The following is a 13576-nucleotide window of genomic DNA, read 5'->3' on the forward strand; positions in this document are numbered from 1 at the left end:
TAAAAGGGAAACATCTTCAAGACCTAGTAATAGGTAATTTCCTGAACTTTAAACCAAAAGGACAAGCAATGAAAGAATGCATAGATCAATGGAACTCCTCAGAATCAAAAGCGTCTGTGCTTCAAACGATTTCAACAAAAAAGTAAAGAGACAGCCAACACAATGGGAAAAAATATTTGGAAATCACACATCAGATGAAGGTTTGATATCTTATGTACATAAAGAAATTGTACAACTCAACAACAAAATATAGAACCTAATCATAAAATGAGCAAAATATATGAATAGACATTTTTTTTCTGAAGAACAAATACAATTGATTACAAAGTGCCTGAAAAGCTGCTCTTCTTTAGTTATAAGGGAAATGAAAATTGAAACTATAATAAGATATCATTTCACACCTGTAAGAATTGCTGCCATTAAAAAAATAGGAAACTACAAATGTTGGAGAGGGTGTTGAGTAATTGGGACAAATTCACTGCTGGTGGGGCTATATAATGGTACAGCTGCTATGGAAGATAGTTTAGTGGCTCCTTATAAAAAGAGTTGTGCTATGACCTGGCCATATCATTACTCAGTATGCTCAATATCATTATTCGGCTCCGAGGAGCTGAAAGTAGTGACACAAACAGACATTTGCATAGAACTGTTCATCATGGCACTATTCACAATTACTAAAAGATGAAAGCAAACCAAGTGTGCATCAACAGACGAGTGGATTAACAAAATGTGATACATACATATATATATATATATATATATATTTATGATGCAGTGTCATGCAATAATGAGATGAAATAAGATCCTGATGCATACGACAAAATAGATGAACCTTGAGGACATAAGCCTCACTGAGATAAGCCAAACAAAAGGATAGATGCTGTATAATCTTGGTATTATGACTCTGGTAAAGGTTACAATGGCAAGGCCCAGTGGAGCCAAATGAATCCTCTGAATAATAGGCCAAGAAGCGATAAGCTCACAGACATAAAGCCAATGCAACTTCCTCTGGTGTTCTGCAATATGATCTGGATGAAGATTTTGGAGACAGATGGTGAATGTGGTACTCTCCTGCTCACATTACCCTCTCCCCCCTCCTCTTCTTCTCTCCCTTCGCTGTCCTTTTCTTTCTTTCTTTCTTTTTCTATTTCTCTTTTTAATCCCTCTTTTCTTTCCTAAAAAATTAAATTAGGAAACGTGTTTGGTCCTCTGGGGATAACTCAGACCCTTTATCCTATAAATGGAAGATACAGTTAACAGGAGTGTTTTAGAAAAGACTGTTAGTTTCCAGAAGACCCACACCAGAGAGTCTGTTCCCTGGCTGTGGGAAGCATAGCTTGTCTTCTGGGCATCACACCTGAAAGTGCTCTGGAATGCACTTGCTTTTCTTCCACCACTCACGCATGATTTGATTTCTCCTGTCAAGAACATATCAGTGTCTGGCAGATGGGCTTGCTGGCCTGAGTCTCAGATGTTTTATGTTCTTGTGTCTTCTCAAAAAATTTATTTGCCTCACCTAATGTTTTTTTTTTTTTTGTCTGCCATAGAGGTAACATGCAATCCTATTCCTGAAAGAGCTTACATTCTAAGAAGGAAGAGAACATCTGAATACATAAAGAAACAGCACAGGCAGCATATACTGGAAATATACTTGGAATATTCCCACACATAAGGGGATATTTAAGTGTTATTGAAGTTCAGAAGAAAGAGTCTGCTCATCTAGTTCTTTCTGTTTTAGAGGTGGGTAGAATATCATGGGTGAATGAATGTGACAAAATAAAAACCTTGACAAATAGTCAGCATGTGAGTGCAGTGTTGAAAAATCAGCAATATTTAGATGGTTAGAAAGGAGAAAGTATAAATGTTTGTTGTATAAAAGAGTCCCAGGTGTGGGGAAATTCAGTACATGCTCAGAAATAGACATTTAGTGTGTGTTCTTTATTGATAACATTTGGTGGGTGTCTGTCTAAACTATAGGTGAAGACACTGGACCATGAGAAGCTCAGTTTATTGCTAAATCAGAGAAATACACACTGTGATAGCACAGAGGAGGAGTCAATCGATTATTCCTAAGGAATAGAGGCCATCTTCAGAAAGAATATTACTTTGTAGGTGGGGATGGTCACAGTAGGAAGGGACAGGGTATACAATGGCAGAGAAGAACACAGAATGGCATGTTCAGGGAAGGTGAGAAAATTAGTATACCTAGAATATAGAGGTGCAGTAATAAATGAGAGATGGAAGCAAATTGGAGATTATGGGACATAATAGTAAGGGCTTAGACTCAGCATTGTGGCTTGCATTCAGCTGAAAATAGGGATTCCATGAAAAATTTTGGGCACTCGTGCGACAAGTATGTTTATTAGGAAGGTAAATCTGGTGGCTTGGTAGAATGGTGACCTTCAAAATGGTGCACATGTCCCAGGGTTGAACCAGATGATCCAAAGAGATATGGGAAGAAAAGAGTGGAACTTATATTTACAATAATTTTGTAAAGTCTAGAAAGAGAAAGAATTTAGACTTTATGAATATTTGATGTGCAGACAGATGCTGTCCTCATTTAGAAATTAAAACAGAAATTCGGGTGTCCTGAGGGATGAATGGGAAGCACACCTGAAAAGAAGATTAGTGGTGACTTGGCTTGATTGTTTGTTTTCAGTGTATTATAAGGTGCACTATAGTTTATGTTGCCTGCCCTATTAGTGGATTGATGGGTTCAGCTTTAACTAAACTAATTTTCATAGAATTGACATATAACTTAAAAAGATTATCTGCAAAGAACCTTATATTGAAGATAACAACAAATAATGCTAACAGGAGCAAAATGTAAGGAAATACAAAGCTGAAAATACTCTTCTTCCTGGCACAGAATCTTTTTCCATCACATTAAGGTGAAGCTAAAAATGATGATGATATCATCAGTCCTGAAAATAAATTGGCTAAAAAATTGAATGTTTCAAAATCATTGTTTTTAAATATAGATTTATATCCACTGTTGTCAGTAGTGGGTCTTTTCCCAGTTTTGATAGCCATTAAAACCCAGAACTGAAATCAGACAAACTTATCAGACCTTAGAATCACAGAATTGTGGTGTGACAAAAAGAATTTTAAAAAGTTATCTACTCTCATTAAAAAAAAATAAGACCTCAGTGAAGTTTGCCATATTGATGGCCTCTTCTTTTCATGAAGGATTTCCCTGTAGCAAGCAATGCTGTTTAAAAATATTTTGCCCACAATAAAACTTTCAAAATTAGATTAGTAGCACATAATCTAACACAATCTATTTGGCTAGATCATTTAAACAACCCTAACACAGGGAGCCCAGATTAAGAATGAGAGCTTTTAATCCTTTATAGTTTAATATAATGCCTGGATGCATCCCACAAATATATTAAGTGGATAATCAAGAAGTATTGGCAATGTTCCTTCAGGGAGGGGACAAACAATATGGAACTATTAAACTTTACAATTGGGAAACCCCAGATACTGTGTCCAATGTTAGGGACATGTGAATAAATAGGCCAAGCCCTTGACCTTGAGACTTGCTCTTTGAAGCTTATGTTTGTAGTTTAGTCTACCTCTAGGTAAGCCTAAGAGTTACCCCTGGAGAACCTCTTTTGTTGCTCAGATGTGACTAATCTCTCTCTGAGTCCAACTTTGCAAGTGAAATCATCGCTCTCCCCCCATGTGGAAAATAACATCCAGGGATGAGTCTCCTGGTAGTGTGAGAGATGATAGCCAGGGATGAGCCTGGCCCTGGCAATGGGGATCATCAATGTCATCATGATCAACAGGGGAAAAAGAAGTGCAAGAAATAAGTTATCAGTGGCTGAGAGAGTTCAAATAGTGTCAAGAGGCTACTTTAGAAGTTACTCTTATGTAAGCTTCAGTTAGACATTACTACTATCATAACTCGCCAACCCCCAACCAAAACCATTCCTACCAATCCTAAATGATTCTACAAAATTCCATGCACTAGGGTAGCTTTCCAGAAATCTATAACCTCCAGATGGATCACTGGACCAGATTAGTCCTGAAATGTAAAGAGGCCAGGCTCTCCAGAATATCAACTAGTTCCATCCCCTTCTTCACTATTATCAACAGCTCCTTCCAACATGAAAAAGTTAAAATGGACATAGCTCAAATACCCCTAAAGAGTGGGAGAAAGATCAAAGGTGATAGTGTAGTTATGCAGAGAAAGTCAGGTTTAACAAATGAGTAATAGTTTTGAATCAGTCTCCAGCACCTTAGAGCAGCTAGAAATAAAAACCTAAAATTGTTTAATTGTAATCCATACCAAACTCTGAAATCTGTTCTACAAATAATTGTTGCGTTGTACTTTGAAATTTATCACTTTTTTGCATGTTGTTTTTCACAAAAAATAAAAAAAGACAAAGAAGAGTATAATAGAAAATACAGGACTTAACAAATGAATATGATTGCTGAATCAATGCATTGATATTCCTTTGGGTCTCCAGTGTCTTGGAGCAACTAGAATAAAAAGAAAAAAATCATGGGACTGTATATATCTTTTATATAACTACATACTAAAATGTACTTGCAAATTTATTGCTTTTTGTATACATGTTATTTTTCAATATAAAATAAGTTAAAAATGGTTAGACCTTGGTTTAATTGAATGTTATGGCTGGTTTGATCTTTGATACAGACATTTGAAACTTTCCCCATCTAAGTGATAAGACTGTTTTGCTTTCATATCATTCAGGTGTTCAGTGGAGTTACAATTTTAATTTCCTTCAAGAACTTTTCTTTTGTGTTTACAACTTGGCTAACTGGAACAATTCACCTAGTTTCAATATTGCTGTTTCTCAGGGAATAGGGAGGTCCAAGGAATGTGAGAGAGTTGGGGAAATAGGTTTGTGGAGGAGTCAGGACACAAATATTTATCAATTAATTTCCCTGCCTTGTATGACTACAGTTCATGGAGTTCCAAAACAATTACAATGGTGACATCAAATATCACAGATCACAGATCACCATACCAGATATAATAATAATGAAGTTTTCAATTTTGTGAGATTTAACAAAATGTTACTGAGACACAAAATAAACACATGTTGTTAGAGAAGTGGCCCCAATGAACTTGTACAATGCAGGGTTTCTACAAACCTTCAATTTGTAAAACATGGAATATCTGGAAAGCACAATAAAGTGCAGTAAAAGGAGGTATATATGTATTAGAATATATTCTTACATTCTAGTTAAAGTTTAAGAACTTTAAAATGGTGAAAGGCTAACCTCTTCATGTATTAGCTTAATTCTTTATGCCTTATAATTTCTCTGAATATATTTTATTCCATACTAAGTAGTACAATAGCCAGTTCTTGGTCATTTTTAAGGCAACCTATTAATTTCTATGCTTGTTGATGTATGCATATGAAATAAAGACATTATCCTGCACCTATACTAAAAAAGAAAGTTCTGTAAAGGAATTCTTAAAATTATTAATAGAATCATAAAAGAATAAAATGCAGATGTATTCCTACATTCTTGAGATACAGAAAGTATGCCTGTGATGTGTTGGCTTAGTTTATTCTTTTATAAAATAGGATGCTTAATCTTTTTAAACATTGAACAGCATTACTCATCCACTTGTTTGCAAGTGAAACTTTATCCCCTTCCTTGAAGGAATCCCCTTCCTTGAATTATATTATTCAGTTCGGCTTCCAGAGAAGGATGTTTCTAGGATTCTTTATTTTTGAGTCTTCTGACTTTGCTAATGTGCCTTAATTCTGATTCTTGTTTGTCATTTGTAAAATTGTAGTTTAATAACTGTCCTTGCAGTTAGGAAAAAATGTGGCCATGTAAGTAGCCACAGTTCTTCCTTCAAATCATATTTTCAATTTAATTGAAATTTGCGACCTAAAATATGAATTTAATGCATCTTAATATGTAAGTTATAGAAAACACAGTGCTTTATAATCTGACCACTATTTTTTACTTTATCCTAACTAGGAAAAATAAGGAATAAAGCATTTTTTTTCTATTTACATGATGGATTATTTTTTGCAAAACTACATCTCATTTTCAAAGTCAAATGACATAAAAATAAAAAGAGCATATGTTTTTAAAAATAGTGAAACAATTTATGTGCCTGAATGGCTTAATCAGTTTGTTCAATATAATTCATTGTTCACACTTGATAATAATATTTGGAAGTACCAAATTTATCCTCCAGATGAACAAATCTGACCTTAGATGTTCCCTAGGCGCTTTTTGAGTTTAAATATCTTTTAATATGGTATAGTCACAGATTAAATTATATATAATCTAGTTCATATATCTGTAAATATTTATTAGCTAAGGTATAATATTCAAAAATACTCTTATAAATTCCAGCTATACTGCATTATTATATGATGACCAAATCATGAATTTACTGTGTGACTTTTTCAAGTCATTCAACTTCCTAGATACTATTCCTATGAACTTAATATTACCAAAATACCTACATTTTTGTGAAGATTAAATAATATGTGCAATGTTCCTGGCATATTGTTACATACAAAATGGCTATGAATAAATATGAAGTGGTCTTTAGAAGTATAGTCTTAAAGTTTACCTTTAATCATTATAAGTAAGTATATCAAAGGAAAGAAGAGGCTCAGATGTTACACATTGCAAGTAACAAGATAAGGAACACCTTAAATATGTGTGGGCATTTATGCACATGTATATGAAGTTAAAGTAAAATTTGTGTGGTGATGGTGGGTAATAATGAAGTGGCTACATAAAAAAATTACAGTTGTATGTTACCAGTTTAACATCTGTTCACTTCTATTTCAAACTATTTAACTTTGATCAACCTATTCCCTTTCCACAAGTATTCTTTGTTTTTATTTTGTATCATCAAAATTATCTAAACTCTATGACACAATAATTTATATAACATTAAATCTAATTTTTCTATACCTAGGCCTTTTTACATTGTTGTAAGAATCCATTCTTTCAATGTTTTTAAAATGATTTTTATTGAATTTGAAGAACATTTCAGTATTAAATTTAGCAGAATCTCTGGAAACACTTGGCAAGACTGTTTTCGACCCTTCAATGCATGTTGGCTATCTTCGTCAGGATTCTTTATATTAGGAATCTATTGTTAAAAATATACCTAACTGAAGATTTCCATGTTAAAAAAGTGCAAACATTTGCTTGGTTCATTGCTGATCTAATTCAGATCAAGGGCCTGATCTTTCAATGATATAACTGTAATAACATAGAATAAACAGATATATTTTCAAGTTTATCTTCTTTTCCCAAAGGTATTTCTTACTGATATGTTCATTAGTTTGTTTCCCTTTCTGCAATTCCATCTAACACTACAAAAATTTATGTTCATGCAATTTGCCTGAATTGTATTAGTCATATTAATCCATGAATTACTAGAAATTAAAGTTTAAGATGGATTTTTGTCTAATTTAACTTAATTCTTAACGAAAGCTGCAGTAATGCTGTCTAAATTCCAACAAAGTGTTGAAACTATTCCCACAGATAGGACATAGATATTTCCAACCGTTTTTAGTGTTTATCATCACAACTCCAACGTTATGGTGAGATCTCAAATGATTCTCAAAAGCTTTTGTACTACATGAATTTTGAAATTGGACTGGTGGGATATAGAACACTGGCCTCACAAAAACGTAGAATTCTTCCTTCTGTTTAGTATCAATGGATTTGTAAAATTTTCCTGATGTCATTCTCTCAATGAGGGGACGGTAATAGTACACTCTCAAAGGCCTTCCAAATACTATGGCTCCCTCACCATAGGTCAGGACATTTGGGCGAGGAAGAATTGCTACATATTGTTGTTTCCTCCACTTGGTATTAAGATGACCTACAGCCTGAGAGAAATGTCTCCCACACAGCAGATGGAGAATCATCCTTTGCATGTCATGACTGTTAATGAATGGAATCCTCCATGAAACTGATACTTGAAGAGAAAATTTTTGATTTATGGTGGTATGATCAAAATCACTTGTTTTAATCTCCATTTTTCCTAAATAGAATCTTAATCTATCAATTAAGCTACTGTTACCATAGTTTTCTCCTACTGGAATATTCATATAGGTAATTCTCCCTAACCCTGGCATAAGAAATAACAATTTTTTAGGAATGGGGATACTAATTAGAAGGGACTCTTCTTCTGAATCTTCCTTTTGAGGATCTTTTTGGGTCTTCTCTGCTTCAAGATTATTGTTTTCTGCCTCTTGGGGCATTGGTGTATCAGATCCCCTGTTTATTGGGTCAGTTTCCACTTGAGGGAGAATATTTGGATCAGTAAATGGAGGCTCCATGTCTGTGCTACAGTCATCTAGAGCCTCTTTTTCAGAATTTTTGAGAACATTGTCAGCAGGATCACTTTCTTCTTTTGTAGAAGTCATCCTGAATTCTGTTTGTGAAAAAGAAAATAAAAATCTATTAAAATGAGGAATCCTCCATTTAGTGCTCAGTTTTAATCATAGTTCTTTAGTTGCAGCAATCATGATGTGGATGTGTTATTCTGCTTTTACATAGATATAAATATTTTATCACAGGCACAGCCCCACAAAATAAAATAAGAAAAAGGCAAAACTGAGGGCAAATGTAAGACTCATATTAAATAGATATTCTTGTTACTTAGTTCAGGAACTTGTTTGAATGTGAAATAACATTACCATTCATCTAGCTAATTTAGGAATGTACTGTATGCACTAGAGCACACATAATTTTAAGTAAGAAGCTCAGATATTCCCTCTTGGATGGTGTGTTTTTTGAAAGGATTATGTGCCTTAGAAAAACCATGCTTTAATCTTGATCCAGTCTTGTGGGAGCAACCATTTCTCTTAAACCCTATTCAGTACTGTATGTGGAAACTTGATTATATCATCTCCAGGGAGATGTGACATACCCAATTGTGGGTTTTAACTTTTAATTAGATGGAGATGTAACTGCACCCATTTCGGATTGGGTCTTGATTAGGTTTCTGAAATCCTCTAAAAGAGGAAACATTTTGGAGAGAGTTGATTTTTAGAGCCATGGCAGAGCCTGTGCAGCCAGAGACCTTTGAAATGAAGAAGGAAAATCCCCAGGAGAGCTTTATGAAACAAGAAGCCTGGAGAGACAGCTAGCAGATGTCACCATGTTTGCCAATGTGCCTTTCCAGATGAAAGAGAAACCCTGAACTTCATCAGCCTCTCCTGAGTGAAGATAACCTCTTGTTGGTGCCTTAATTTGAACCTTTCTATAACTTGCTTTAATTTGGACATTTTCACACTCTTAGAGCTATAAACTAGCAAATTAATAAATTCCCATTATAAAAGCCTTTCTGTTTATGGTATATTGCATTCTGGTGGCTAGCAAACTAATAAAATAGATCAATATTACTGGCTTGGGGGTTAAAAATGAGACAAAATTAAAAGGCTGTGTTTTATGAGTATGTATGTTCAGAAAGATTTAAGATCTAAGTGAAAATGAAATGGTTAAGTCTGTATGAAATAAAGCTATTCTTTCTCTGGAATTTTCCCTGTGATTTATTTTTTGTCTGTTCCTTTTAAGAAATATCTAACAAAGAATAATTGTCAATTATTTAAGAGAGGAAGGTGGTTAAGAGGGAATGAAGCTAAATAGTGAAGTCCAAACTCTGAGTTGATTAAAATAACTTTCAAATTCATTATTTCCTTTTCATCCTCACTGTCTCACCACAAGTCAGGCTAATAATCACCTCATGCTTTTTTTATTGCACAGGATAGCAGCTGATTTCCCTGACTCCAAACTCTCCTCTCACCTCTGACCTCTTACCATTTTCTTCCTTCCTGTCACCTACCCACTCAAACAGATTCAGTATATACTAATTCAGTATAATGCTAATACTAATGCATAGGAACTATACATTTCCTAACCCCCATATGTGGGTGTTTGAGACAATCTAAGAAGATTTCTTTGGAGCAGGAAGTTGAATAGAGCATTTCCTCTTATAAGCAATGGTGTAGAAAGTTGAATACAAGTATGCTGAAAACAAATGTTAAAGAACTTGAGAAATACCTAAAATGGATTTCCTTTCTCATAGCTAGATTTTAAGATGTAACCTGGGAATAATTTATGGAGAGGTCAACTGGGTTTAAAGATAAATTATGATGTTGGTTCTTATCTCATACTGAGTCTTCAACTCTATTTACCCAACATGTTAACTCTGCTTTAATATAGCTTGTCTTCTGTTATTTCATAAATATGCATCTTTACCATACACTTTAGCCTCTAATTATTTTTCAAATATGTGATCATAATTAAAGTATATTATTTATCTCAAACAGACTACCAAGTTTTTTACTGAGGGTAGTGATCACAGTAAGATTTTATCTTGTACCTTCCCCTTACTGCTGTCCTAATGTCATGGAATTGTTTACTGTTCATTTCCACCTACTTCTAAGAATTTCATTCTTTGACTCCTGTTACCATGTTGTATTTGCTGTCCTTTTACCTCTTTTACCATTATTATATTTATATCTTTTATTTGATTATTAAAATCTATTCCTAACATTCAAATATAGACATTGCTTAAGATTCATTTCTTGTTTCTCTGTTTAACTTTTTCTTTACTCTCTTCTACTGAGTTTTCCTACAATAGCACCTCTTCAAAGGTATATTTGTAAGGCCTTACTGAGTTTAATAACTGAGTTTAATCTGTTCAGAATTGTTAGTCATCCTGTTTACCAAGATATCTCAGCACCAGCAGAGTTTGAATCAAGGTGAGGCACCGAACAGAATCTATGGTTGAGATGATATCTAAAATAACCAAATCAAACTCACTATGTTTGAGGATAATATGACTGGATGCTTCTCAATAAGGCTGAAATCCAGTAATTTGATGGAAACTGCCATTTCTGATGGTCAACTACATCTTGTCAGATGCTCCCTGGAAACAAATCAAGGAATTTTTATGAAGAAATTGAAACTTGTCAGCCCCTACACACTCTTCTCCCAAATAAATCACATAAATTGCTTTCTTTGTTGAGAATGTCTCCCATTGCAGCATCCCAGGACAACCATGAGATTCATTGTTTCCTTCCAAGTCATATCTCTTGTACACTTTATATGCTCATGCCTATCATAGACATTTTTGTTATTGGAATTTATCGATTGGTCTATCAACAAACTGAGGGTGTTATAGTTAAAGACTGATTTTCCTCTTCAAAGTAATCATAGCCAAAAGTTATGTACTTAGAGCCATTATTTCTCATTAACAGCAAATACTCTTACTATGATTGGACAAGAAGCCTATAGAGAATTCTGTTAAAATCCTAACATTATCCTCTAACGCCAGAATTTATGTTTTGAAATAGCCAAGTGGCATATATATTTTCCCTTACTTTATTATTTTTAGATAAGTGTATATGTGTGTTTATTTACACAAAAGTCTTATACTCTGTTCAACTATTCCCCATTCTTTATATTTGCTGGTTGTTAAGAAAACAGTCTTTATTAAAGAAAAGCTCAAATGATGGAATGTCTTCATTGATTTTTTTTTTTACATGGGCAGGCACCAGGAACCGAACCTGGGTCCTCTGGCATGGCAGGCAAACATTCTTGCCTGCTGAGCCACCTTGCGCAACATTTTCATTTATAGTGTCTAGAGTTTTTTGTTTGTTTGTTTGTTTTTTAATAAGGATTGTGCCTGAAGTAATTTTAAAATAATTTTCATTTAAAGTTTTTGAAAGGTATTTTATATTATGGTTTATTAACAATTTTGTTCCAATTCTGGAATTCTTTCCTAAAATATACTCAAGCAATTTGTTTTCTTTCTGATATGCGACTATATCATAATTATGAAAAACAATTCTTATATTGTCTAAGAAAATTTGTATATACATTTTCCTTCAAAATTTTAAATTAAAGCTTAAAATATTATTTTGGGTGGAGTATGTAGCAAAATTCATTCAAGGGGAAAAAAAGATCTGCCCAATTGATGATTAAAGAAAGTTTGCTTGATTTATTTACTGTGCTCATATAAAACATATATTTTCTCACTTGTACTATTTATTAAAAACATCAAAATTGCTATGCTACTCAAGTATAAATGTTAATGTTCCTGGTAGTTTTTAAAATTATAGTGCTTAAAATTCTTAAAGTAAAGCATCTATTGATTTGATAAGCCGGTCCTTGAGGAAATAATATTTCAGTTGAATCCTAAAGATTTATATTTTTAAAAATGATAAAAACACAGACTAAATACTCAAATTCATACTTTCAAATATTACCTTCTCTGATTCATATTTTTACATACAAGGATTGTTGAAGTTATATAGTGAAGGGGGTAGAGACAGAAAGAGGGAGAGAATATGCAATTAACTTGGTTATTTCAAACTTTATTAAAGTGGCCTTGATTAGCTAAAAAATTGAGTGGAGGCCTTTCATATTCTATTCAAACTTGTCCTCAAGTGCCTACATGTTCTGGGGAGGATTTCTTTTCCTTCCTCTACAATTAAAAAAGTACATCAAATGTTATTAATGACTTTTATCAGCTCAGACAAGACTTTTATACTTGAATGTTTTATCTTTCTCCTTTGACACATACTCCATGATAAAACTTCACTTTACCTTAGATGAAAGACCTTTTATTATCATACCCCTTCTGAGCCCCGTGGATTTCGGAGTGTCAAAAAACCCTTCATCATGCCCTAAATCCTTCATTTCAGGGATCTGGATCTCTCCTGTCTATAACAATTTAGCAAATATTACTTTTAAAGATTTTAGTCAAAGTGTAAGTGACTAAATTAATTATTTTTAATCCTTTAAGTCACATTCACAGAAATCATATGTGAATATATTAAAGTACTGACCCTGAGGGACAAGTCTCACAATAGTATATCTATCAAAGAATAAAAAAAAAGAAATGAAAACTAATTCCAGAATAATTCTTAAGCATTGTAAAAAGGACACACAGACTAAGAATCACATAAGATCCCTTTTACTTTCCACTCACCCAACATCTTCATTCTCAGTATTACAAATTCCTTCAAGAGATGTGCTACACTAGGCCCAGCCTGCTCTCCTCTTTTCCTTCTGCCCTCAACTTCTGCCTTTATACCTCTCCTACAGTTCTTTTGTATTAGCATCACAATGGCCACAGAACTTGGCAACCTAGCAACCAAACAGAAACCTCTGCAGAGAGAGGAGGAAATGACTGAAATAGCAAAATTGAATCTTCTTTAGATGTGAGGAGAAGGATAAAGTCTGGGAACACACATGAATTCCTAATTTTTGGTTCATCTCAGATAAGAAAATCTTCACAAGGTTGCCATATAAAATAAAAGAACACCCAGAAAAATTTGAATTTATGATAAATAACGAATAATTTTCTGGCATAAGTATGTGCAAAATATAGAGACAATATATTTTGGAATATGCTAATTCAAAGAAATGAATTGTTCTTTACCTACAATTCAAATTTTGCTAGATATCTTGTATTTTTATTTGCTAATTTTGGCAATCCTAAATAAAAATGATACGAATTATTAACCATTACATTTTATTAAGTTGATTTACAAACATCTAATTTGTTTTTTACATCATTTGTTTG

General features: G+C 33.6%; 1 protein-coding gene across 1 annotated transcript; it reads right to left on the reverse strand.

The window, feature by feature from the left end:
- Positions 1 to 7159: 7159 nt before the first annotated feature.
- Positions 7160 to 13083, reverse strand: LOC143670292 (CPX chromosomal region candidate gene 1 protein-like). Its single transcript, XM_077144993.1, has 3 exons — positions 12980 to 13083; positions 10807 to 10912; positions 7160 to 8410 (listed from the first exon to the last, which is right to left on the reverse strand). Exon 3 carries the CDS (start codon positions 8400 to 8402, stop codon positions 7452 to 7454), a length of 951 nt encoding a protein of 316 aa, XP_077001108.1. The 5' UTR covers positions 8403 to 8410; positions 10807 to 10912; positions 12980 to 13083; the 3' UTR covers positions 7160 to 7451.
- Between the last annotated feature and the right edge of the window lie 493 nt (positions 13084 to 13576).

This window comes from Tamandua tetradactyla, chromosome X, assembly GCF_023851605.1.
Source record: "Tamandua tetradactyla isolate mTamTet1 chromosome X, mTamTet1.pri, whole genome shotgun sequence".
Classification (NCBI taxonomy): domain Eukaryota; kingdom Metazoa; phylum Chordata; class Mammalia; order Pilosa; family Myrmecophagidae; genus Tamandua; species Tamandua tetradactyla.